The sequence below is a fragment of the Saccopteryx leptura genome, chromosome 4 (genome assembly GCF_036850995.1).
Source record: "Saccopteryx leptura isolate mSacLep1 chromosome 4, mSacLep1_pri_phased_curated, whole genome shotgun sequence".
NCBI lineage: Eukaryota > Metazoa > Chordata > Mammalia > Chiroptera > Emballonuridae > Saccopteryx > Saccopteryx leptura.
Genome location: NC_089506.1, coordinates 192,616,930 through 192,640,930, shown reverse-complemented (window position 1 = coordinate 192,640,930; position 24,001 = coordinate 192,616,930). Strand labels below are relative to the sequence as shown.

The 24,001-nt window shown below is 54.4% G+C and overlaps 1 protein-coding gene across 7 annotated transcripts; it reads right to left on the bottom strand.

Annotated features, from left to right (window-relative positions):
- Positions 1-13: 13 nt before the first annotated feature.
- On the bottom strand, positions 14-17,123 carry LAT2 (linker for activation of T cells family member 2). 7 transcript variants are annotated; one of them, XM_066382412.1, is made up of 13 exons: positions 16,967-17,123; positions 12,520-12,640; positions 12,003-12,042; positions 9,423-9,499; positions 9,181-9,241; positions 8,884-8,921; positions 8,446-8,481; positions 8,334-8,364; positions 7,708-7,763; positions 6,136-6,201; positions 5,740-5,811; positions 5,129-5,249; positions 14-3,031 (listed from the first exon to the last, which is right to left on the bottom strand). In XM_066382412.1, exons 2-12 carry the CDS (start codon positions 12,617-12,619, stop codon positions 5,146-5,148), a joined length of 681 nt encoding a protein of 226 aa, XP_066238509.1. In that variant the 5' UTR covers positions 12,620-12,640; positions 16,967-17,123; the 3' UTR covers positions 14-3,031; positions 5,129-5,145. The 7 variants fall into 7 exon arrangements, with proteins under 7 accessions (XP_066238509.1, XP_066238510.1, XP_066238511.1 ...); XM_066382413.1 differs by having other exon boundaries at positions 14-3,006; XM_066382414.1 differs by having other exon boundaries at positions 6,136-6,198.
- Positions 17,124-24,001: the final 6,878 nt, after the last annotated feature.

Here is a 24,001-nt window from a genome sequence, read left to right as displayed (position 1 = left end):
GTGGTGGCAGGGGAAGGCCCTGGAGAACCTCCAGGGCACGGCACCCAGTCTGGGCATGTGTTGGCATTTTAGCTAATAAAACCGTACAGTTTTGTCAGCAATAATGTGGCAACGCAAGGCCACAAAGAAAGCCAGCTTCCTGTCTGTATGCCCCTTGCACCCTACAAGTAGATAAGGATATAATAGACTAGACAAGCTAATCTGGTTTTTTAGGTGCCTAGTGAACAGTTCCATGGGTTGAGGGCAGGGTTTGTTGTAATTTACTGACTATTTAGAAAACTTCTGGGAGGGGGTATAAAACTGAGACTCATGGACATAGATAAAAGGGAAGTGGTTATGGGGGGGGGGGAGTAAAGAGAGACAAATATACAGTGAAGGAAGATGATTTGAGCCTGACCTGTGGTGGCACACTGGGTAAAGCATTGACCTGGAATACTGAGGTCGCCGGTTCGAAACCCTGAGCTTGCCTGGTCAAGGCACATATGAGAGTTGATGCTTCCTGCTCCTCTCTCTGTTCTATCTTTTTTTCTCTCTCTCTCTTCTCTCTAATAAAAATGAATAAATAAATCAATTAAAATAAAGAAAAAAGAAAATGATTTGACCTTGGGGTGGTGGGCACACCACACAATCAACAGTTCAAATGCTATAGAGATGTTCACCTGAAACGTATGTACTCTTATTGATCAAAGTCACCCCATTAAATTTAATTTCTAAATAGAATAGGGAGAAAAAAATCAGAACAAGCTGAGGCCATGAGCCCTTCAGAAAGGACTTACAGGAGTCACCGAGGGAAGTGGTGCAATCAGCACAGCCAGGCCCCCGCCATGCGGCCTCTGCTGTGCAGTACTTGTCGCTTCAGAATTTCCCAATGGGTATTTTATTTTTAAGATTTTATTTATTCATTTTAGAGAGGAGGGAGGGAGGAAGAGAGAGAGAAGAGCCGGGTGAAGAGCAGGAAGCATCAACTCCCATTTGTGCCTTGACCAGGCAAGCCCAGGGTTTCAAACTGGTGACCTCAGTGTTCCAGGTTGACTCTTAATTCACTGCACCACCCACCACAGGACAGGCCCCCGTGGGTTTTATATTAACTTGTAGAATTGCAAGGCACTGTATCTTCCCTTTTTTTTTTTAATTATGAAAAATATCATTTGTACATGAAGCAACGATACAGGATACCTTCACATACTCATCCAACTTAATTATACCAACACATGGCCAACCTTGTTTCCTCTGTATTCCCACCAGCCGCCCACTCAGGAACTGATCTGAAGCAGATCCCAGAGGTCATTTTAGAGTGGTGTTTTGGGGGCAGAGGGTTGGGAGTGCCTCAGCTTCTGTGATTAGTGGTATACTGAAAAGCTTTGGGGACACTTGCGTGAGGTGCTGGCTCTTCCTGCCCTGTGGGCTCCTGGACAGAGGGCCTCCACTGTGTGGCCGTGTGTGCCCAAGCTGCCCGTAGTCCTGGAACCACTGCGGGGGCCCGTTTGCTTTTCCCCCTGCCCAACCTGGCCAGCAGCGGCTCTGGTGCTCTAGCCTGAACCTCTGAGATAGGAGGAAGCGGGAGGGAAAGGGCCTGCCAACACTTGACACGTCGTAGTGCCATCCCTCCTGGGCTGGTTAAGTCACCTACCCAAGCCACACTGTTGGATGGGGACACGGGCTCTGAGATTATTGGCTCTTCGGGTTTAGGTTTTAGTAAAGAGGGAAAAAATGTTCTCAAAAACTGCAAGGTGTTTTACAAAATACACAATTTCTTGACCTTCATTTTTTTGTCGAATCTCGGGATCCCAGTGAGGTGAAAGAATGATTGTGTCCAGTTTGTAGGTGGGGGCCCAGTTGAGATCAAGGTTTCCACACCTGTAATGGAGAAAGGGCCCACCCCTGCCTGGAGCCTCCTGGAAGCCCTACCACCCTCCCTGCTCAGGTCTAAGCCCGCCCCTGCGCTTGTGAAGTCAGGGCTTCGGGGTTTAAAGTGACAAGTGGCCAACAGTTGTGTTCTAAATTTTCTTTTTTCAAATTTCCTAACTTGTGGCATTGATTTCTCATGGAAAGAATTGGTGTGGCATCCTGGAAGAGAGCTGGACTCGAGGCCCAAAGCCCTGTCCCCAGGTGTCTCCAGGCCTCGGTTCCTCTCTGTGGAACGAGGCTGGCTCGCTCCCTTGGTTGTACACGACGCAGGGAAAGCAGACACTGAAGAACTACTGCTCTTAAACTGAAAAGGTTTATTGAGATGCTTCAACTGGGGGAGGCATTTTCCCCTGACTGGCTTTTCTGGCTCAAGGTCCCTTTGGACCTCCGCCATTCCCATGAGACAGTCACACTGTCCAGTCAGCTGAGCTGAGGCCGTCCCTGCAGCAGAGGGGTTCAGGGCAACAGGGGCACCACCGCTCTGCCCAGCTTGCCCCTTCTGCACTTTGTCCTCCGGACATGCCCACTGAAGAGGCATGTGGGTGGCTGTAACCTCATCTCTCCTCCAGGGAACTGAGGCCCTGAGAAAGACGCCCCAGGGCTCCCCCCTGCGTGCCTGCTGAGGTGAGAATGTGTAATGCTTACAGGAGACAAGACAGACAAAATCTACCCTGGAGTGTAGAATATTAAATAGGGCTCCATCTATATAAATTAATTGTACAAGCCTATCGATCACAAGACAATCCGGACCTTGGTAAGCAATTTGGGATCCAAATCCAAAGCAAAAAAGGACGTGGAGACCAGTATCGAGTGATGTTTTAGGTACGGGGTGGGGACGCGGCTTGTCCTTGGTGCTGGGCAGTCAGTTGCCACAGGAGCTGCACTGCCCTCGGCGCCAGGCTCCTGCCCAGCCGCGGAGAAGCTGATTCCACGTGTCGCTGCCTTCTTCAGGCCGGGCCCGCGAGGCCAGAGGGACGGTCATCAGGACCTGTTGGTGCACCTCCTGTGAATAACTGGTGGGGTCCAGAGGTTGAGCAACTGAAGAAGTGATGGTTGGGAGACGGTAAACATTCCTATAAGCTTTGGGTTCCTTGGCTCCTTCCGTGAAGATGGAAACGGTTGGCTAAAAGGAAGAGGTTTGTCTTGGCTAGCACCCTGTCCCCTCATGCGGGAGTGACTGGCTCAGTAAGGGGAGGGATGCCCAGTGGTGGCCGGTGTTCAGCTCACTCCCACAGCCCCATCAAGCTGAGTTTCTTCCTGGAACTTCCACTTTTCGTGTGAAATCCTGACTGCGCTCTGGTCCTGGCTCATCCCAGCCTGTCCTCAGCGTCAGTCTCCAGCCCGACTTCTCCCTGACTCCAGGCGCCGATGTCCGCCCATTCTATATCTTCCCCCGCATGGACCTCTGCAAAGAACAGGCCCGGAAATAAACTGGCTTTGCCCCCAAAACTCGCTGTGCCTGGAGCCTCCCGGACCTCGGTCGATAGAGAAAACCTCTATTGCTCAGGCAAAAACCTGCGGTCCTTTGCAGTTCCTCCGCCTCACACCACGTGCAGGGCGTCAGGGTGACTGCACAAAACACTCAGTATCTTCCTCTCCCACTGCCTCCCTGGGCCAACGTGGCACCTTTTGTCTGGACTCAACTCACTGGTCTCCCTGCTGCCCTTGCTGTCCCCCTGTGTAGCTGTTCCTCGGTATCCTCAGGGGATTGATTCCAGGATTGTCGCGCCCCCCCCACACACACACACCCCACCAGATATCAAAACCTGAGGGTGTTTAAGTCCTTACGTAAAAATGATGTATTTGCGTATAGGCTACACATCATTTGTGTGAATTCAGTATAGTGCTCAGCATGCAGCAAATTCCAGTTTTGCTTTTGGGAACTCTCTGAGATTTTTTCCCCCCTCAAATATTTTGCATATGAGGTTTGTTGAATGTATGGCTTTGGAGGGCTGACTGTAGTCATTGCTCTACTCAGTAGCCATTGATTCTTTAGGCATATCAAGTCACTCTTGTGTTTCAAACCTTCCCATGTTCCCCCTTCTCACCCCCAAACCTCAGACAAAACTCAGGTGCTGGCCCTGCGTGACTGACCTCCACCCCCACCGTCCCACCTCCTGCTGGTGTCAGAGCCTCTGAGCACGCCTCTGCTGTCCCTCTGCCTGGGTGCCCTGCCCCAGAGGGCGAGGGGGGCCTCCAGAAGGCTCCCCTGGCCCCCCTACTTCATGGTCCCCCTTCCTCCCTGTCCCTTCCCTCTGCCGTGTTGGTCTCTGCAGGACTTCCCACCATCTAGAATGCAGTATTTCCTCTCTGCCCTCTCTTAGCCTGTGGGTATCTGTTGTCTCCCTCCCCCCACAATGCCAGGCATTTTGTGTATTGTGTTCATTACTATGTCCCCGGCACCCAAGGCAGGTCTTGCCCCTGACAGGTGTGGTAAATATTGGGTGAATGAAAGAAAAGTGGGTCTTCTGTACCCTGAGCTCCACCTTCTGTGGCTGACTCCCGACCAGCCGGGACTGCCACCCACTGAGAGGGCTGCCTGTGCTCCTCAGGTAGGGACCTTAGACAGCCTACAAGGGCTCTGGGGTGGATCCTGCCACTCCGACCTCCCCTCCACTTATTCTGAGTGTGACCTTGGGCAGATGGCTTAGTGCTAGGTGCCTTTGTGGTGGCAGAAGATGGTGTGTGTGAGCACTTAGCACCATGTTATGCTGGCCAGAAAAGTGGCTGCTTAACAGCGCAGCCACTATTGTCAGCAGTACCATCTTCTCCCTGTCCTGCTTCCTGTTTCTGAGTCCAACACGGGCCCAGCAGGACTGGGTACAGTGTCTTATCTGAGACAGATCCCATGAGCTCCATTTTGCAAGTGAGGAAATAGGCCCGAGGAGGTTAAGTCACTCCCCCAAGGTCGCAGGGACCCACCCAAAGCCCACCTTCACCCAACGACTTCACCAGCCATCCCCGCCTGACAGCGTCAAGGGCTGAGACCCTTGTGCTTGCTGTGAACCTGTCCCCTCACCAAGTCTGCCAGGGAGTTGGGTGCAGGATGGGCAGAGACTGCATTGGAGGCCCGGCACCCTGCAGAGGCACCGCCTTTCAGCACCCATGGGTGCTACCCCTTGGCCCCCACCACGCTCCTCCAGCCCAAGAGCTCATCTTCTCCCTTGGAATGGGCCCCTCCGGCCAGTGAGGCCCCCACCCTGCACCGAGGCAGGTGTACCTTCTCCCAGGGGTGCCCTAGGCTTCCCTGGCCGCCACGTCCTCGTTCACGTAATCGGGCTCGCTGTCATCCTCGTCTGGGCTTCCTGCAGGGGACGGAGGTGCTTCTCTCGGAACTTGCCCTGTGGACCAGCAGGCAAATCCTCAATTGGTTCGCGTGGACACACCCAGACCTGTTCCCTGGGGCTCCCACCAGAGCTCCCACCTGGGGCTCAAACCCTCAGGTGTCACAGAACAGCCTGAAGGAAAAGGCGGCTGTGGACGGTTTGTCTGTCCCTGTTCTGGGATTTGCCAGAGATTTATGCTGCCCGGGAAGCAGAGAGAGCGGGACTCCATCCGTGCAGCTGGTGAGCAGCCTGACCGGCAGGACCTGACCTCAGGCGGCCATGGCTGCCGAATACCTCCCGGCATGGTTCAAGGCCAGCGCCACTGCTGCTGTGCTGAAAGCCTCACTGTGGAATGAGCCGACCTGGCTGCAGGGAGCTCACCCCGGCCTGGCCTCCCCAGTCCTCCTCCCCAACTCCTGCCTCCCTTCCCTGCCGTCCTCCTGGGCTAGGGTCCTCTGAGCCTGCTGAGGCTGACCACTCAGGAGCCCCTGCTCCGGCCACATACCCACGACCCTTACGGACTCCCGCCACTGCTGGATGGAAGCTGAGTTCTGATAATCCTCGGATTCTTCATCCCCTGCCGGGAGAGAAACCGAGAGAAGGGCTGCAGGGGGAAGCCTCCACGGCTAGTCTTCTGGCCAGCGAGGCGCCATGGGCCCTGCCCGAGAGGCATGCTGTGCCCTCGAGCTGGGCAGCCCTCAGGGGAGGAAAGGACCCCACAGAGCAGTCCCACTGAGGCCCAGGATGAGGGTGCCTCCTCCCGGGACAGGAGTGAGTCAGTGCCTGACCCAAGGCACTGGCGGATCGGTGAACTTTTATGCTTCAAGGCGGGTGATGCCCTTGGGCCAGGGAGACTTCAGATCTCACCAGTCCCTGTCCAGCTCCAGGCTGGCAGCCTCACCTGAGTCAGGCTGCTTCTGCTTGCAGATGAGCACATTCTCATAGGAATTAGCATCGTCATCATCTGCTGGGGAGAGAGGGGAGAGGGGAGAGGGGAGAGGGGAGAGGGGAGAGAGGAGAGGGGAGAAGGCAGAGGGGAGAGGGGAGAGGAGAGAGGGGAGAGGGGAGAGGGGAGAGGGGAGAGGAGAGGGGAGAGGGGAGAGGGGAGAGGGGAGAGGGGAGAGGGGAGAAGGGGAGAAGGGAGAGGAGAGAGGAGGGGAGAGGGGAGAGGGGAGAGGGGAGAGGGGGAGGGGGGAGGGGAGAGGGGAGAGGGGAGAGGGAAGAGGGGAGAAGGGAGAGGGGAGAGGGGAGAGGGCAGAGGGGAGAGGGGAGAGGGCAGAGAGGAGAGGGGAGAGGGGAGAGGGGAGAGGGGAGAGGGGAGAGGGGGAGAGGGGAGAGGGGAGAGGGGAGAGGGGAGAGGGGAGAGGGGAGAGGGGAGAGGAGAGAGGGGAGAGGGGAGAGGGGAGAGGGGAGAGGAGAGGGGAGAGGGGAGAGGGGAGAGGGGAGAGGGGAGAGGGGAGAGGGGAGAGGGGAGAGGGGAGAGGGGAGAGGGGAGAGGACTCTGGTTACGGTGGGCCCTGCCCATCAAGGCTTGCTCTTCCTCCCTCCCTCTGCCCAGTCTTCGTTTGGCAGGTGACCTGTTCCGCCAACCCCCCAGCCGTTTTGGTTCCGCAGAGCCTTGAACATTTTCCTGGACAACCTTCTTAATGGGTATTGTTCTGGCTCAGCAGCTGCCACCCAGGCTCCTTCTGTGTCCTCCAAGGCCACCCCCGAGTGCACTGGGGAGGGGAGGTTAGGGGACAGGCTGCCTTCAGGCCCAGGATGGATAGCTAAATGGAGGGAGGCCCATCTCTCTCAGGCAGTGAGGGGCAGGGAGAACCACTGGGCGCCCAAGAGAGAGGTACCAAATCTAAGCTTATCTAGAAGCAGAACCCTTTAGGCAGGGCTAGGTGGGCTGGAAGCCTTTGCCCAGGGGCTTAGGCTGGGTGTGGCATATCAGCACCTGGCACCCTGGCATCACCCCCACTCCAATGGGGAAGTGAGCTCTAACCACTGCCCCACCCAGTGTCCATCTACATCAAAAGGGTTCTGAGGGCCCCAATATGGAAGCAGCGGTAGGAAGAAGAGGACCCCACTCCCTGCCCCCCTGGTGTCTCACCCCCCACCCCAGCAGGAGCCCGGTCTGTGCATCTCTCTTCAGGCGCTGCCTAGCCTCAGTCCTCAGTTTCTCTTTCTGTAAAGCAAAGCTGTTAGGGAGGGCCTAGAGTGCCAGCATCCTCAGAGCCTGCAGGGCTCAGCACCCATCAGTAAGTCTGCCATCCAGGGCCTTCCTCTGGGGTCCCATATGTGCCCCGCCCTGCATGGGGCTTGGGTGACAAAGAGCCCAGCTTTCCTCCTGTCCCCAGATCCCTCTCTTGCTCCCTCATCCCTGTGGTCCTAACTCCTACCCCTGGCTCCTAAATGCCTTGGTCCCACCAGTGAAGCAGTGCTCTGATCTCCTCCCTGCTGTCCCCCTCCTCCCCCTCTGCCTCACCTTCCGAAGGCTTCTGGAACTTCCCCCAGTTGTAATAGTCCGTGGTGATGGGGTTTCTGGAGAGAAAACAAAAACACACCAGTTGCTGGGCAGGCTCATGGCTGGGCTGGGGGCTTCATGGCAGGGGTGGGGGCAGGGAGGCCAGGGCCGCTCCATCCATCACTGCCCTGGGGGCCCATGGGGTCAGGGCCAGGGTCTCCCCTGATCCCTCCACCCCACTTCCTTGGACACCTGAGCCACCTTGAGGCTGATGGGGTGGCAGCCTGGCACTAGCCACCTTGCCATGTGACCCTAGGTAAGTCCCCGGCTGCCCCGGGCCTCAGTTTGCCCATCTGTGAGATGAGGTATCGGAGGGCCTTCCTCTCTGGAGTCCCAGGTGCTCCTGTAACTTGTCTCTGACTGGGTGATGCAGGATAAGTCCTCCCACCCAGCCACTCCCCAAAGTAGGTCTATGTCCCTGCTCTCCCATCCCCACAAAGCCTCCTGAAAGGAAACACTGCTACTGAGTCTGCTCAGTAGCCTGGGCTGGTGGGTGCTCGGGCAGGAGCCTTTCATAAATAAGGAAGTTCGGGGCAAGGTGGGCAGGTGTGGGCAGGAGGTGTCAGGGCTGGGAGAAGCCCACTCACATGTAGGCGGCATCTGATCCGTGTCTGCTTCCTGCAGGAGGAGGCAGAATTAGGCCTACGCTCTGGGAGGTGGCCCCCCACCACAGCCCCCACATCCCTGGAGCCCACCTACTTTTGCTGAAGTTCTGGTACCTTGAGGATGCAGAATCTGGAAGAAAAGCCAAAGGTTTCCAGCCTTCACACTTTTGTTGTACGTGCTCTCTGCCTTCTCCCCCACCAGGCCAACCCCGTCTGGCCTCCCTGCCTGCCGAATGTGTCCACTGCACAGGCCTCCCTGGCACGCCCAGCTAACCTCCCCTGCCCCTCCCTCTACAGGAATGAGGGAGCAAGAGAGGGATCTGGGGACAGGAGGAAAGCTGGGCTCTTTGTCATCCAAGCCCCATGCAGGGCGGGGCACATACGGGACCCCGGAGGAAGGCCCTGGATGGCAGACTTACTGATGGATGCTGAGCCCTGCAGGCTGTGAGGATGCACAGTGCTGGTCCCACCCGGTATTCACCTGCCTCAGTCCTGCTTCCCCCGCCCCCCTCCTGTGTGCCAGGTCACTCACCCTCAAGGCTGGGGGAGAAGCGCAGTAGCTTATCCTTCCTGCAGGGGAAGGGGAAGGAGGGGGCTGAGAAGGGGTAGAGGGGTGAGGAATGGCCCTAGGGTGTGGGGGGTTTGAAAGCCACCGCCTGCCCTGCAGTCTCCTGGTGGGGCTCTAGAATCCAGCACCGGAACTCTGAGGTTTGAGGAGGGAGGAAGGTCTTGTTCTGGGTTCCGCCAGGTGGGGACCCCAGGGTCCTCCTCATTGCCTCCTGTGGGGGCTGCAGCCCCTCTGGGCCCAGGACAAAGGGCTCATTCCTACCTTGCTGCTGCCATGTCAGGGGCCGTGTCCATCAGGGGCCCTGGCCAGGCCTGCCCAGCTACTGCAAATGACAAGGGGGTTTTGTCTGGACCCCCAGGCCAGCTTGCCAGTGTAACCCCCTCACCATCTCACCCCCCCAGATCAGGCGTGGGCACAACCTCAGGATGATGAAGACAAAAGGGACTCTGATATGAATTCCCCGCCCCGAGCCCCGCCCCTAGACCCTCTGTTTGGGGACTCACAGGAATAGGTCCGGCCTACTGCAAAGTTCTGCTGATTCTCTTGCCTGGAAACACATGGGACTATTCTGAGCGAGGGCCTGGCCTCCCGCAGCCCAAGGGACAGAGAGACAAGAGACATGGACAGATGGGGACAAGGAACAGAAAGGAGGGACACATCATGGCAAGAGTAAGGAGAAGGAGCTGCCCCCCCTATGCGTCTCAGAGCCCTGTTGCCTGATGGCCTCGTTCTCTGGACGGCTCCCCCATCCTACCCACTGGATGCCCACACTTCTCACATGGTGTTGGGCTGGAGCCATGTGCCAGAGAGACCCATCCTCCACATGCCCAACCAGGAATCCCCAGAGATACAAGAGAGTCTGTGGGCAGGGCTTGGAGGCAGCCCTGAGATTCTGAGGTGTGAGGTTAGGAGGACTACTCAGGGACCCAGCAGTGACTTCAACCAGGAGCAACAAGAAGGCTGCCCCCACCAACCTATAGCCCCAGGAGTGTCTAACATTCCTAAAAGAGCACACTCCTCAAACACAAACACACCATCTACTCCCAAATAACTGGTGGGACTTCTTCACGGTTAGCAGACAACAGCCAGGTATCTAGCCATTTCCCAGTGTCCCTGTCTTCCTGGGAAACATAACCCTGATTTGTTTAATCAGCAGCATGCACATCCAAAAGACTGTATTTCCCAGCCTCCCTTGCACCTAAATGCACCTCCCTTTGATGTGGTCATGTGATTAAGGTCTTGTCAATGAAATGCAAGCCAAAGTTGTTGGGAATTCCAGCAAAAAGCTCCTTAAAGGAGTTACTGACAACTGGAGTAGAGAGAGCAGTTTTGTTCTTCTCCATTCTTACTACTGCCTGAAATGCAGAGGTGAGGGCTGGAGCCTTAGCTGCTATTTTGGGCCACGAAGTGCCCTTGAGAATGGAAACCACCACTGAGGATGGTGGAGGAGATTAGCTAATCATTAAAACACTTTGGGCTCCTCCCCTGAACTAATATGGGTACCTGGCCCAGGCTTCCAGGAGCTCCTGGGGTGCTGGGGGTCAGGGTGATCAGATGTAGGAAGGATGCTCTAAATCTACAGGAGTCAGGCATGGCTTCCAGAGGGGGCGGTGCAGGAGCTGGGCCTGGCACCCACAGCAGCTGTTTCACAAAGGCTGGCCGGAGTGAGCCCCAGTGAGGTGGGGAGAAACCCAGGCCGCCCCTCCCTTCTCCTCTCACCCTGGCCCCATTTGTCCACCTCCGACAGAGGAGGTTTAGTCTACAGTTCTAAGATCAGTCAGGGGCCCTGAGTGGGCAGGGCCTGAGTGAGGAGGGCAGGGGAGGTGCTGAGGAGGGCTGGCGTGGGCAGGAGAGTGGGGGGCACCAGGGGAGCACAGCCCACCCCTGGTGGAAGTTGTAGGTTGGCAATCCAGATGGCCAAGTAACCAAAGCTGCCTAGCAAGATCCAGTCCTGGCCTCGGGGGTGGGCCTGGGTGGGAAATTTCTGTTTTCAAATCTCACTGTGGTTTTTCAGTTGCAAAAGGAAATGAGAAAGGGTGTGTGTGGGGGTTTGTATGTGAGTAGCCACCCGGGTGTGCATACAGTGCTGCGTGTGTGAGAAGTGCATGCATGAACAAGTGTGCAGGGAGCATGTGGGTGTGAGTGGGCGGGCAGGCCTCTGCACGTGTGCACACACAGTCCTCAGAGGTCCCCAGGCACTCCATCGGTCACGCTCCTACTCAGTGACTGCTGCCCCCTGCCTGGGGTTGTTCTCGGGTCACCCCCTGGTCTGCACGGCTGACTCTCCCAGGACTCAAAGAGCGGACCACCTGCCCTCAAAGTGCCTGGAGTTCCATTGCCCGGCCCGGAACTCTGCTGGGGTCACTGAGCCTGCCTCCCTCCTTCCTGCTGCACGGGAACCCCTGCTTCCACCTCTCTGCCCCCTCCCCCGGGGCCCTCAGAACAAAGGCCAAGGCCTCTCCCCACAGTCGAGGCTCTCATCCAGTTCATCTCCCCCAAGACACACGGTACCTGCCACCTCATCCCCGGAACACAGTGTCCACCCGGTCCTACGTCAGCGACTGCCCACACTGTTCTCTTTCTCTCTGGAATGTCCCCTTTTGCCCCCTTCTCTCTTAAAATCTCCCCCACCTCCTCTATCAGGCCTTCCTTAGTCCCCCAAGGGACATGCCCCATGCTCCCCCAAGCTCCTTCAGCATTTTCCGGGGGAGACCCAGCGCCCACATTGTGCTTTGTGCCCAGTCTCTGCTCCACACCCCTACCTCCCACTGCAGGAAGAGGGCGGATTCCTGGCCACACCCCCCAGCACAGCAGGCCGCCCTGGGCTGGGTCCACAGGGAGGCTCTCTGGAGACGCTTTGGGCCAGCTGCGGAGTGGCATCCCCTCCTCCTGAAGCCCTTGCTGATCAGGCTGGGGCAGGACAGCCCCTGGGTGCCTCCCTCTGCCTCCCTTGGCTGCTCAGGATCCATCGGAGTCCAGCATGGAGGAGGTGTGAGTGAAAGGGGGAGGGACAGCATGTAGGGACACCTGCGGGGATGCTCACGCCCAAGGCACACTACATCTGAGGACACTGAGGCACTCACATGCTCCTCCGCTCAAAGATCCTCTCGGACCGCTTCGCACCTGCAAGAACAAGACCAAAATAGCCAAGTATCCAGAGCCAGGGTGGAAACTGAGATCCGAGGCCTCCCTTATCCTGTCTCTCCTGTGTCCTGTGCGGGTCTAGGACAGCACATGGGGACCTGCCAACCACTGTGGGCCACCTGACATTGACAGACTGTTTCTCGCCATTTATTTAGGACAGCAGAACTTAGGGAAGGGGGACATCCAGGCAGCCCACCCTCCCTCCCCTTATCCAGAGCAGCCCTCTGCCCCAGATATAAGCCCTTGATCAGGCAAAACCAAAGCCCTACAGTGAGCCAGAACCATTGAGTTCAGGGGCAGTTTGGGGCCAACCCTTGGGGGAATCACCCCCCATCTTGTGAGGCTTATCTGACTGCCCCTTCCAACCACAGCCAGGTCTGGGCTTGCAAGGGTTTCTGGGAACACCGTCTTCTCCTCCATCGCGCCACTACCACCCCACCTCCGCCGTAAGCCTACCTTTACCTGGGCGGGAGCAGCGTGCACACAGGCTGGCCACCACCCCCAGCAGCAGCAGGAGGGCCACCCCGGGCCACAGCAGCCCAGTCTCTGCACTCATGTCCGCTCCTGGCCACTTATCCTGCAACAGTACAGTGAGCCAGGGTGGGAGGGCGGCAAGACTATACCCCTCCAGGAAGCTGCCTGGCCCACACTCTCGGGTTACCCCACTGTTTCCTGCCAGCCCCACAGCTGAATCTAGGCTGTGGGAATGCCCTTCCTATCCTGCTGGAGGACCAGGGCAGGACCAGACCTATTCCTCCACCTGACCCCCCACCCATACTCTTGGACTCCCAGGACCAACAACACTTGATAAGTGCTGGAAGGTTCTGGGGACCCGCCTGACAGCACCACAAGTATGTGCACACTCCTACATATGTCGTTGCTTAATCCACACAATTGTCCTTCAAGGGAATGGGTTGCTCCATTTGACAGATAAACTGAGGTCGGAGATCTCACAGTTGCTAAGTGGAAAGACAGGGTTCAAGATCCAGCCTCCAGACCCTAACTATGGCTTTGCCCATGGCATCCCCTTCCTCCTGTAAATCCAGATTTAATCCGCAAGCTTGGAGTCTGTGGGCCATCCTGCATGAGAGCCCCAGGCAGCCCTTATGCAACCTAGGGCACTTCTCCGCCCCATCCATGACTTCCTGGGGAAGCTGGGAGGGAGAGTTCCATTCATTAAACACCTGTGCACCCAGATGCCTCCTGTTGTAGGAGCTGGAAGGAGGGAGATCAAGGAAGGCTTCTTGGAGGAGGTAGGTTTGAGAGCATGGGAGAAGTGTGCCCAGGGCAGAGGGACCTTGCGTGCTGCCCATGGCGGCTGGTGGTGGGATGTGGGGCTGGAAGAGAGAGGCTGCAGGACGAGGAGGCCCTGGGTCCCTGACTGCCGGCTGCTGTCTTAGCGGGCTGGTCTTAGCCATGGCCTCGGGCCTTGGCGATCACAACCAGGCACCAGGGTCTGGTGAAGGTGAGTACAGCCTTCTTGAGGGGGCTTCTAAGGAGAATCATTGAAACTGCAAAGGGATTCAGACTCTCAAAATAGCCAGGACACAGCTGAGGACAGCAGGGCGGGCACACGGAACCCCGGCACTGGGCATCCACTCTGCACACCTGTGCATCTTGCATCCGGCACCTGGGAGGAGGGCTTCTCCCCACCTTACAGCTAGAAGGGTGAGGCTTGGGGAGAAAATGAACTTTGTACTGCCACCCCTGAGGCCTGTGTGCACCTGGCTGTCCCCTCGCCTCTTTGAGCTTCACAAATCTCTGTGGCAAAGACAACGAGGAATGTCTGTGTGGCGTGGAGCCTCGGTCAGGGACCTGTCACAGAGATGCTACTTCTCCTTCCCCAAAACACCAGTGAGTCAGTGGGAACATGGGAGTTCTCAAATCTCGTGACAGAGCAGCCTTCATGTGAGGAGTGACCCCGTCACACAGGCTCTTGTTTGAAGGGGAATCTGCTCCCCCACCTCTCAGAGGCTGGGCACTGTCCTTCTGGCCTGCACACCTTTCTCGGCCTCAAGGGGCAGTCCCGGGGCAGACGCCCTCCCGAGTCCCCAGGCACGGCTCAAGTCCATCTCAGGCTGCTGGAAGTTGGGGACCTGCTTTAGAGGAAGGACTCCGTGGGTCAAATCTTGCCTGCGCTTCAGCATCTGTAGGCCTCAGCTTTCTCATCTGTAAAATGGGGGCCGATCGTGTCCAGCCAGGCTCACGCTGGGGCTTTCAGAAGAGTAACCTGTTGAGGGTCTTATTTCCAGCTGGCTGGCTGGTTGAGAGTTTCTCCAGGCTCCTGAACCTCGACAACTTTGTCCTTTGATTAGGACAGTGACTTTTTCTGTCCTCAAAGGAGATTTGGGCACAGATACATGGAGTGGGTCACACACATGCACCCTCTGAAAGCCGGAACACGAGTCCACCATCAGCCATCCCTAGGGGCTGCTTAAGACCCAGAAGCAAGTCCACGCTCTCGACCTGGCACTCGAAGCCTTGGGTCATGGCCTGCTGACCTCTGGGGAGAGGCAGCCCTCCGGCCCAGAGGACCCTGGCTTGTCAGAGAGCCCTCTTGCTTCCTGTGGGGAACAGCACACTCAAGAGTGGCCCCAGCCCTGGTCCATCTCCACCCACCTGGAGCATGAGAAGGCAAATTCTGCTCAGGAAGCAAAACTGAATTCCAGAGTCAAGGGCCTGTGCTTGCCCTTTGTTACACTGGGGAAATAATGACACTGTGCTTGTGGGTTTGTCACATGAGGCCTGGCATTGAGATGATGCTAGTGTAGGGCGGGCACGTACGGTTGGCTGTGACTCCCATGCCTGGCCACCACCGCTGTCCCAGTGGAAGAGGCAGCCGCAGCTTGTCGGGGCCAGAGCTGACTGGGCAGCTGCAGTGAACCATGTGGGGCAACTTGACCAGGAGCCTTCCCCGCCTGACCTTCCCTCCACTGCCTCGTGGGCGTGTGCTGGGACCCTGAGAGGGGCAGGGATCACAGGAAAGCATGGCCCTTGCCTCAGTTAGTTGTCACAGACACTCTTGGCATCATGTGGGAGACACCAGGCCCAGAGAGGTGAGTGCTCCGCCCAAGGTCACACAGCTGACCAGTCACGGAGCCAGGATCAAAAGCCAGGGCAGGCCCTGGCCAGTTGGCTCAGTGGTAGAGCATCAGCTGGCATTGTGGATGTCCTGGGTTCGATTCCCAGTCAGGGCACACAGGAGAAGCGACCATCTGCTTTTCCACCCCTCACCCTCCTTCTCTCTCTCTCTACTTCTCCCACAGCACACTGGCCCCAGGCACTGAGGATGGCTCCGCGGAGCCTCCACCTTAGGTGCTAAAAATAGCTTGGTTATGAGCATGGCCCCAGATGGGCAGAGTGTCAGTCCTAGACAGGGGTTGCCGGGTAGACCCTGATTGGGGCTCATGTGGGAGTCTATCTCTCCTCCTCTCACTTGGAAAAGGAAAAAAAATAAAGTAAAATAAAATAAACTTACATAGGATTTAAAAAAAGCCACAGCAGGCTGCCTTCAAAGGCTGCACTCCTTTACCTTTTTCTTATACCTGTATTACATTTTTAAGAATCATGAACTATTTTTTAAAAGAACCTAAACTAGTGTACAGCGATGGTGGCCAGGCATGGGAGTCACAGCCAACCGTACGTGCCCGCCCTACACTAGTTTGAGGAAAACTCCTGTGCCCCCCCCCCCCCACTCTGAGTAAACCTGCCCTCTCTCATTACTTTCCACCCATGTTCTGAGAGCACAGAAGACTGGGCCCCAGGAGAGGCAGACCCAACAGCTCCAGGAGGCCCCAAGAAGACAAGCAGGGCTGGGTGGGTAGGGACGGAGGCTGCCACAGTCTGTGGCTCTGCAGGTCAAAATAGCACAAGGGGAAGTGGGCAGTTTTCATATGAACAAGGTTTGCAACAAGCCGGCTGTGGGAGCGCCCTGGGTGCTGGGCCGCGTGGGCCTCCGCGTCCGAGCCTCCCGCCCGGAAAGGTCCTTGGAGATGATACTGCCCACTGCCCCAGCATTTGTCATTCTGTAGGTGGGGAAACTGACACCCACCAGGGCTGCAGGGCAGGCCGGGGTTGGAGGTGGAGTGAGAGGTCCCAGTCTGAGCCCAGGGAGGGTTTATCCACTGGGCTCTGCTCTGGTGTCTGTTTCGTTTTTCCAAATAACCTTGGCCTTCAGATGAGGCCGGCCGAGAGGCTTCCAGGGGAGGCTCTCAGCGCTCAGGTGACTGGTGCAGGGCCCGGGCAGCCCTTCCAGAGCAGAGGTGGGGGAAGGTGAAGGCCAGGGCCGCCTGTTGAGAGAGCTGGGCACAGTGTGCTCCCCAGGGCCCCAGCCTCTCAGAGCCCCAGCAGAGAGCTGGCCGGCCAGGTCGGACTCTGGGTGGGGGCGGCAGGGACAGGTGCTTCCCTCTGGCCTGGGGCAGGGCCTGGGCGCACTTGCCTGCGGGCTCTCACCCATTCTCCCGTAGCCCTGTGTCTGGGATGTTACAGTTCCATTTTACAGATGAAGAAACCTAGGCTCGTGGGCCTGACCCTGGGAACCACTGTCCTGGCCCCTCACCAGTCTCTGGAAGCGATGGGACCACTGTAGGGGCTTCCCAGGATGGCAGGCTGGGCTGGGGAAGGTGAGGGCAAGAAAGTGGCGGTAGCGCCGGAAACAGTCTGCTCCCCTGAATGTCACAGGGTCCCAGGTGAGGACTCCCTAGGCAGGGGTGCCAGGGAAGGACTGGGGCCACAGCAGGGGTGCTGACTGTCCGACATCTTTCCACCTCACCCAGTGGGCTGCCAAGTGCTCCCGCCTGGCCAGAGAGGCCGCTCCAACCCCAGGGGGTGTCGGGGGAGCGGGGGCGGCCTCAGGAGCCCTGTCTTCAGGGCCAAGCTCCAAGCGCTCCTGGGAAAGGCTTACCTGACTGAGAGTTGGGGGCTCTTCACTGCGGCCACCTCATCCTGAGCCCGTACACCTGCACGAGCTGACAGCAACGCCACGGATACTGAAGGGCAGCGGGGAGGGCGGCAGGCTTCCTGTCAGCCACTGAATCATCCCTCACACATCCGCTGCCCTGCCGGACAGGCTCCGCTGTGTGCTGTGAACAGAAACACACACACACACACACACACACATGCGCGCACACGCCCACACACAAGAAAGAGACAGGGAGAGAGAGATTGAGAGAGACAGAGAAAGAACGAGACAGTCAGAGAAGAGAAAGACGTGGACACACACATACTAAACACATACACACAAACACAAGCCACACAAAGAGTAAGAGACACACAGAGGACAGGGAGAGAGAATGAAGTGGGAGTGCTCACATGGACACATACACAGGCAGCGAGACAGTAGGAAGACACAGAGAAGCACACACTAAACAACACACATACACACCCACACTGAAAACACCCATACACTCAGAAAGCCAGAGACACTGAGAATCAGTGAGAGAGAGACAGAGACAAACAGGCAGAAAGAAATGAGAAAGAAAATAAATAAAAAAAAACTAAAAAAAAAAAAAAGGCCTGACCTGTGGTGGCGCAGTGGATAAAGCATCGACCTGGAAATGCTAAGGTCACCGGTTCGAAACCCTGGGCTTGCCTGGTCAAAGCACATATGGGAGTTGATGCTTCCAGCTCCTCCCCCCTTCTCTCTCTCTGTCTCTCCTCTCTGTCTCTCCCTCTCCTCTCTAAAATGAATAAATAAATAAAAAAAACTAAAAAAAAAAAAAAAAAGAAATGAAGAAGAGAAGCACACACACAACATACACAGAGACCCAGAGAGGGTCGGAGAGAGACAGGCAGAGACTGAGCCTGAGGTCAGCCCAGAGACTCAGACTCAGAGGGAGAGAGACACACAAGAAAACAGAGAGAGAGAGAGAGAGAGAAAGAGAGAGAGAGAGAGAGAGAGACCCAGACTGTCAGAGACGCAGAGCCAGAGCCAGAGCCAGAAAGCCAGAGCCAGGTACTCAGACAGCAAGAGTCCCAAGAATGAGGCACACAGTACACACACACACACACACACACACACACACACACGCCATGGGACATGGTGAATGGAGAAGACAGAACAGCTGGAGACAAGGATAGCTGAAAGAGTGAAAGAGAAACGGACAGCCATAGAAGCCTTAGAGGCAGCCAAGCTGAAGGACAGGAGAAGGAAGGACAGTCATGTAGTCCTGGGAGTCACATCTCATCACCCCCATTTCCCAGAGGAGGCTCCTGGAGGTGCAGAGGTGGGGGAGAGCCCTGGCAGTGTGACCACAGCCCCACTCAGACTGGCTGCTTGCCCTGCGCCAGCCCCTTCTTCAGCCGTGAAAGGTGTGAGGTGAGGTCTGGAAGGAATCAGCTCACTGGGAGAGATCTGTAACAACTGTGTTCATGTTGCTGGTCATTAGGAACTTGTCCAAGGCCATGGAACTATTGGTGGCACCTCAACTGCCAGAGATCCCAGGGAAGCCCCCAAGGGTCCCCTGACATCCCATCAAGCCTGGCACTTCAGAGCCTGGTCTTCCCAGCTCCAGGTCTGACACCAGGTATTGCTTGTGGCCCCAGCAGGGGTGCCCAAGACTTCCTGCATCCTGCAGCCCAGGCCCAGCCAGGGCTGGCGAAGGGCCAAGTGCAGACAGGAGTCTCAGCCAGAACTGAAACAGAAACCGAGGGCTGGGCCCGCTGCTGCCTCCCCGTGGGGGAGCAGGGCGGTGCATGGACTAGAGCTCATTTTGGGAGATGGTAGGCCCTCAGCGACAGGAGCTTGTCCCCATCTGTGTATGTGGTGGGACTGGGACTAAAATGAACCTCACTTGACTCCCAAACTTGTGCCAGTGCAGTCACCACTGCCACGCTCCCTTATTTCATATGGGTGAGACTCCCTTTAATCCCATGGGCACTCTTGCTGGTTATATGTTTGTTTCTCACACAGGCGAGAACATACTGGCTCAGAGGCTAACTGGATTTGAACCCAGACCCCCAAAACGTCCTGAGCCTGTTGTCTTCTCATCACCCGAGCACAGGGACATCAGTGGGTGAAAGCCAGCAGTCCACCTCACTGGGCTGCCTGTCTGGCCCCTCCTCATAAACTGGGACAAACCTGAGTAGGTTTCCATCTATCCCTGGACCATGTGCCTCCTAGGAGCGTCCTGCCTGCAGAGACGATCAGAAGCTCCAACACATCTAATGGGGACAGAGTTCTGTTCTATATTTCTGGCTTCTTAGCAATGGCAGGTGCTGGAGAAGTGACCTCTGACCACTGACAAGGTCTCCAGGTCCAACCAGTGTGACCAGGAGCCCTACTGGACCCTTTCTGGACCTGAGTGGGAGGATCTTGCTTCCTTTCTAGGCACTTCTCAAATTCTTCCAAGTTCTACTTTATTTATAAGCCATTCACTTATGAATTAGAAAATTAGCTTTAAAAAACTAAACAGTTCATGTCCAGTGCATTTTTTTTATAATTCAATGGACTTTGGCATATTACATTATGTATAACATAAAATTTACCATTTTAACTGTGCAAGTCAGGGGTATTAATTATACTTACAATGTTGTACAACCACAACTATTTCCACAACTTTTTCATCACTCCAAATAGGGCTTGTTATAGAAGCAAAATGTCAGATAGCAAGGCAAGACAAATCTCCTGGGGTCACATATACTTTATAGGCTAATGGAAAGCTATGGATTTTCTTCAGAAAAATGCACCTTAAGAAGCGCATACAACATTCTAGAAGCCCCTGGAGCCCACTGACTGACGGAGTTGTCTGACTGCCACTCTCAACTCTCAAGGTGCAAAGGAGCATTATTACTCCCACTCCTCATCCCCAGCGTTTATGGTGTTTCTCTGGTAATCAACTCACTATCCAATGGACCTAGAATATTCCATTCTTCTGCCTCACCCTAAGTAATTGCTTTTTTAATGAATTTTATTTTTATTTTTTTACAGAGACAGAGAGTGAGAGAGAGGGATAGACAGGGACAGACAGACAGGAACGGAGAGATGAGAAGCATCAATTATTAGTTTTTTGTTGCACATTGTGACACCTTAGTTGTTCATTGATTGCTTTCTCGTATGTGCCTTGACTGTGGGGCTACAGCAGACCGAGTAACCCCTTGCTCAAGCCAGCGATCTTGGGTCCAAGCTGGTGAGCTTTGCTCAAACCAGATGAGCCTGCGCTCAAGCTGGCAACCTCGGGGTCTTGAACCTGGGTCCTCTGCATCCCAGTCTGACGCTCTGTCCACTGCGCCACTGCCTGGTCAGGCAGTAATTGCTTTTTAAAACACTGGTTTTGTTGGCCCTGGCTGGTTGGCTCAGTAGTAGAGTGTCAGCCTGGCGTGTGGAAGTCCCTGGTTCAATTCCCGGTCAGAGTACACAGGAGAAGCGCCCATCTGCTTCTCTACCCTTCCCCCTCTCCTTCCTCTCTCTTTCTTCCCCTCCCGCAGCCAAGGTTCCATTGAAGCAAAGTTGACCCGGGCGCTGAGGATGGCTCTGTGGCCTCTACCTCAGGCACTAGAATGGCTCTGGTTGCAACAGAGCAATGCTCCAGGTGGGCAGAGCATCACCCCCTGGTGGGCATGCTGGGTGGATCCCAGTAGGCCAGTCTGTCTGACTGCCACCCTGCTTCTAACTTTGGAAAAATACAAAACAAACAAACCCCACTGGTTTTGTCCTGTTATTTCTCGTTTATATATATATATAAAAGTATTGCCCTGGCTGGATAGCTCGGTTGGTGTCATCCCGATATGTAAAAGTTGCAGATTCAATCCTTGGTCAGGGCACACACAAGAACAGATCAATTTTTCTAAAGTCACTCAATAAAATGAAATAAAATATGCCATCTGTAAGCATTTGAGACTTCCTATTACCATAACCCACCCATATTGTTGCAAGTGGATGTAGTTGATTCCTTTGGACTTTACAACATTCCATCATCTGAATATAGGTTTTGCCACTGTGAATATTCTTGGACGGACACACACACACACACACACACACACACACACACCTGGGAGGGGAACCACTGGGCATAGTGTGGGAACATTCGTTTTCAAGTTCATTTCCAAAGCGGCTGCACCCATTTACACTCATCTGTAATGAGACTCACAAAACCTCCAGCACCCATTTACACTCTCCTCTGAGACATGAGACCCACAATCACAAGCAACTTGTTTGTCAAGTTTCCCGACTTGCCATTTGAATGGGAGTAAAATAGTATTTTGTCTTTACAATTCCTTGATTGCTAATGAAGCAGAACATAATTTGGGGGCCGCATTTCCTCTTCTGTGAAATACCCGTTTGCTTAGTTTTCCATTGGGTTTTTATTTTACCAATTTGCAAGAACTCTTCATATATCCTTCACCTTTTTTTTTTAAAAAGTTTTCATGGGTCTTTTCTGTTTTTGTTTTGATACTTTAAAAAATTGTTTTAATGTGCTATTTACAGAAACTCTGGGCTACCTAAAGTTCCTCTGATTCCCCTCCCTCCCAATCTTCAGAAAGAAACTCTAGGCCAACAGTGATTTTAACATTTACTGCCATTGAACAGAAAAGCAGTTACAGGAAACACATCCTCTCTAGTGTCCAAACTGAATACCAAAGAGCCTCCTGCTGTGAAATAGTTTGTTCTTTTTTATTTGTGTACTTTATTTTACAATTAGAGGGTGGTTACAGGTGGGAAAAGAGATTAGTAGATTATAATTAAGTACACAGTCTTCATTATTTTAATTCATTTTCATGACAAAAAACTGCAAAAGGAAGACTTTAAGATACCAGATATGTTTATTAGCCTGTTAATCTCATACAAATAAGAAACTCAAACATCTCAACGTTGTAAAACATCAGCCAAGAAAACATGAAAGAGCAAAGCTCCTCACCAAAAAAGGACACATGTGGCCAGGCCCAGACCAGCCATTCTTTTGAGCATGAGGAGCCCAGCTAAGCAAGCAGCCTGCCCCTGTGCAGCCCCCCTCCAGGGGGAGGTTAGGGTAACCCAGGCAACAGCCACCTGTGACACACACCACTGACTGCTGTCCTGTACTAAAAAAGATCCTTTAGAACAGGGGTCAGGAACCTTTTTGGCTGAGAGAGCCATGAACACCACATATTTTAAAATGTAATTCCATGAGAGCCATACAACGACCCGTGTACGTTAAGCATTATCCAATAAAAATTTGGTGTCCCAGAGGACAGCTGTGATTGGCTCCAGCCACCCACAACCATGAACATGAGCGGTAGGAAATGAATGGATTGTCATACATGAGAATGTTTTATATTTTTAACATTTTTTTATTAAAGATTTGTCTGTGAGCCAGATGCAGCCATCAAAAGAGCCACATCTGGCTCGCAAGCCATAGGTTCCCGACCCCGGCTTTAGAAAGTCTGAAACGTGACACCCTGCCCTTCTCCTCTCCCAGCTCCTTGAAAGAGCTCTGGTGAAGAGTCCCATTGGGTAGATAGTAAAAAGCAGCTGAACAGACAATGGCTGCCTACCCCCTTGTCCACCAGATCAAAAGCCCCATGATTGACATTGGGCCCTGCGACATTCCAGAGTGAACCCTGTCACAGTGGCGGTGACCCTGCATGACCTCAACAGCCATTTGGAAATTGAGGACTGAGGGGAATGAACAAAAGTGTATTTAAAGTACAATTTGTGAAAAGAGCAGATTATAAGGCTGTTTAAAAGCCAAATAGGCACAGGGCCCTCTAGAGGCTGCAGAGCACAGTGTCATCACATGGTGAAAAAAGGCTGGTTCTAGTTGAGTCTAAGCCAGAGTGGCTTTACGAGTTGAAGTTAAATGGCTCTTCTTGTTCTAGACTTAATTTTAACCAAGTAATCTCCTTCACTGAGAAAACCAGGCTATTACTTTAAAATCACAAATTGGACACTAGGTAATAATCCCAACACCTCCCGACTTCTTCCGTTGTTCTGCCTTCTCCCTAAAGAAACATGACACTTGAGTCGTGATGGGAAACCTAGGCTTCTGTCTGCTGTGGAAACAATTCCTTTCCCAGGACCTGGAGAAGGTCTGGCCTCTGACAAAATGGATTCCGAGGTAAGGACATTCTTAGAAACCTGAGTCCCTTATTAATAATAAAGGGGCCTCGCTTGTTACTTCACTGTTTCTCTGAAGCCAGCTCAGTAGCAGAGAGAAATCAGGCATCAACCATCATTTGAAACTTATCTCTGGAATATTCACATAGCAGGTACAAATGTTTATGAAAATGACCCAATTTACGTGCTTCTTTGGGGAAAGATGTACCCTCCTCTCTTAATGGACTTATGGATGGGAGGCAGATACTAAAATACCTTCTGTAATATTTAATGTTACAGAAATATTACACACCAAGAGAACAGGTGCTTGTGAGGAGCAACCATTGTGAAGTTATAACCACCTCTGAGGGAGGCAGGAAGACAGCTAGCTGCACAGGAGTTCCACTTCAAGTAAAAAGAAACCTCTGAATTCCTGGGAAACCTAGCTGAGCTGAGGGTCCAAACATTCCACAAGCCTTCGGAGCCAGAACCTCAAAGGACCTTTGGAAAGAAGCCTCACGGAGTTGGATTGCAAGCCTCTGGCCACCAGGGAATCCCTCCAGAGCAGGCAGAGCGTGCAGCCTCAGGGAGTACCCCTTATAGAAAACACCAGGAGGCACCCGGTCCTTTCCTCCACACTCCGGGCTGGGGAACAGGTGAAGTAAACAGTCACTTATACACTCGTCAGACAGCACCTGTCTCCACACCTGATTTCTCCTGATCAAGCTGGAATCGAGGCTCTCACCTTAAGGTAAGCCAATTCTGCACCGGGTCAGGCCCTACAGCACCACCTCCCACGCCAGCCAGGCCTCTCCCAAACAGCTCACAGCTCTGCACCGTGCCCACTGAGTGACAAAACCACCAGCCTACACAGCAGTACCTCCCCAAACATGATCTGCTTGCCATGGAGTAGCACCCATCACTGTC